The sequence below is a fragment of the Montipora capricornis genome, chromosome 7 (assembly GCF_036669925.1).
Source record: "Montipora capricornis isolate CH-2021 chromosome 7, ASM3666992v2, whole genome shotgun sequence".
NCBI lineage: Eukaryota > Metazoa > Cnidaria > Anthozoa > Scleractinia > Acroporidae > Montipora > Montipora capricornis.
Genome location: NC_090889.1, coordinates 51,678,031 through 51,680,530, shown reverse-complemented (window position 1 = coordinate 51,680,530; position 2,500 = coordinate 51,678,031). Strand labels below are relative to the sequence as shown.

The 2,500-nt window shown below is 39.2% G+C and overlaps 1 protein-coding gene across 1 annotated transcript in view; it reads right to left on the bottom strand.

Annotated features, from left to right (window-relative positions):
- The window catches only part of LOC138056334 (uncharacterized), a 70,291-nt gene that overhangs the window by 38,827 nt on the left and 28,964 nt on the right, over positions 1-2,500 (bottom strand). The window contains exons 10-11 of the mRNA XM_068902114.1: positions 1,483-1,755; positions 1-106 (exon numbers count right to left, since the gene is read on the bottom strand). The exon at positions 1-106 is cut by the window's left edge and continues 227 nt beyond it. Coding sequence (XP_068758215.1) covers positions 1-106; positions 1,483-1,755 — 379 coding nt within the window. The remainder of the gene's footprint in view (positions 107-1,482; positions 1,756-2,500) is intronic.

Below are 2,500 nucleotides of genomic sequence, written 5' to 3'. Positions count from 1 at the left end.
AGTATTGTGGGATATGGGTTTGCATATATCTCCGCAGTGGGATCTTCTGAGATTAAAATGGCATAATTCGGTGAGATAAATATCCTCACAAAGTTCCGGCTCATTGCTTAAAAAATTGAAATCAGTGTTAAGTAAGGAAAATTTGGACGACAATGCAAAGATAGTTCCGATAATTTAAACGTGAGGAATTTTAATGAGATAAATAAGCTAATTTTTGAAAGCTGGTCACATTTTACTGCAGAATTTGTAATATGCAGTAAAGATACTGAAAGCTTGGGATAAAAAGTATAAAAAAATATATATTATATTGCATCCGCAAACGATTTCTTTCTCGGCAAATCTACCCAATCGCTGGAAAAATAAATTTAATATAGTTTCACACTGCTCCACTCCTGCCTAGTGTCTTCTCCAGATGTGACCTTAATCTTTTATACTACTCCTTTCACGCACTCACTAACTAGCGTCACTTCTTATCAATAAGGTGTAAATAGGCGTAAGGTAAAAGACCGCCATGATCACGTTTTGAAAGAGCGTGGGCGGAATTAATGTGCCAAGCTTCCAATGAAAGGCGTTGATGGTACCGCCAGTTGGTGGTGATAATGTTTGAATTACATATTTCACCGGCCCAATTTCATGGCTGGTCTAGTAAGCATGTTTTTGGAAAGGAATACTGCTCGTTCGCGCTCCTTTAAACGCACGCGAAACTGACGTTTGGTTTGTCCGATGTTATACTCGTGTTCGCAGTCATTGCAAGGACTAGTATACACAGAGTGCCTGACACCTGTTTACACCTCATTGATAAGAAATGGCGCTAACTCATATCATGTAAAGTTCCATCTCCTGCGGAGGTAGGAGGTCATGTGATACTCTCTCCGTCCTTATACTTCCTAATAGTAACATTTTTCTTTTTCTGCTTTGTCCATATGCAAATATAAACTAAATACATTTTTCTCTGTCGTCCTTTTAATTTACCTTTTGTTCCTTCAACTTTCCTTCCATGATTACTCTTAGCATTTCATTGTGTCTCATCACATGCCCAAAATGTTCTATTTTCCTTTTCTGGATCGTATACAACAATCTGCGATTTTCACCAGCCATTTGCAACACTCTCTCATTGGCGAGCGTCTTTTTCCAGCTATTGTTGACCATTTTTCTCCAACACCACATTTTAAAAGCCTGCATATTTTTCACCAAGTCTGCGTGAAATGTCCGTTAAGTAGTGGGCTTATAAAAGGAGTCACGTAACAGGTTTAGATCACCCCTGAGGAAAGCACTAGGCAGTCAAAACGTCGGGTCTAAAATCGTAACTTCTATAGGCTGCATTCCTTTTAAGCCGGAGTAGCGGGAAATCGACATGGCTGCCTTTTGAACTGTAATCTACCTCATTTGAAAGTAAATATACTCAATTCAAACCCTTTTGTTTTCAAAAGAACGCGGCACGTAATCTAAATCGTATACAAAACTCATAGCAAAAAAGCAAACCTAATACATGAAGAGAAGAATTGGAATATTCTTCACCAGCCTCGTTTTTGGCTATACACTGGTACCATCCCTCCATACTCTTTGCAGTCTTCGGTAACTGAAGAAGTGACTGGTTCGAAGTATTTGTAATGACAGCATCCCTATGAAGCTCTCTGTTTTCAAATTTCCACGATATTTTTGGATGTGGTACACCACTCGCCTTGCAGCTAATGTTGGTTGTTTGTCCTTCAACGACAGTCTGGTTTTGTGGGGATACGTAAACTACAGGAGCGACTGATTAAAATAAGAGTATGTTGGGAAAATCCTTTGTAAGAGCAAAATGTATATAACGCATTTTAATTAAACATTGCTGACTATTGCAGAATGTAACATATTCCAACCACTATTAAACAACTACACAATTCTACATCCAAAATAATTTTGCCTTTTATTTCGACATCAGCAGAAAAGGACGCAGAGCCTGCCTGGAGAAAGTGAGGTCATTTACTCTTAGCTTGAAAATGCGTTACGTGAATGCAGCTTACTTAGTATGCAGAACACGAATTTGAAAAGCTGAGAGTCCAAAATTTAAGCTAGTGAGTAAATGACGTCGCTTTCTCCTCGATCAAGATCGCTGAAAGCTATACAAAGGAATACAACTGTAACCTTCTTTAACTAAGAAGATATAGGCGATAAGCTCTAGGAGTAAAAGCACATAATGCAGAGTGCGGTAAAGAGGGACAGAGCCTCCCGACCTTCTGAGACAATTTCCGAGCTAGTTTTCGCCGTGTTGATTGACCAGCAAAGCTGTCAAGGCTAGCGAGGTCACGTGTCGAAGGCTCACGTTTTAGTGAATCATGCAATCCAGATGTACTTGTTGTACCTTGCTCTGCTGAGTTATATTTACAGTCCATTGTTATAATTTCTCGGTCTCCTACTCCCGCAAAATAATATAAAAAGCAAACAAACCCTTGAAGCAAAATCACGTCATAGTTCACGGTGAATTAAACACCCGATTCTCATTTCGCAGATAAGTATG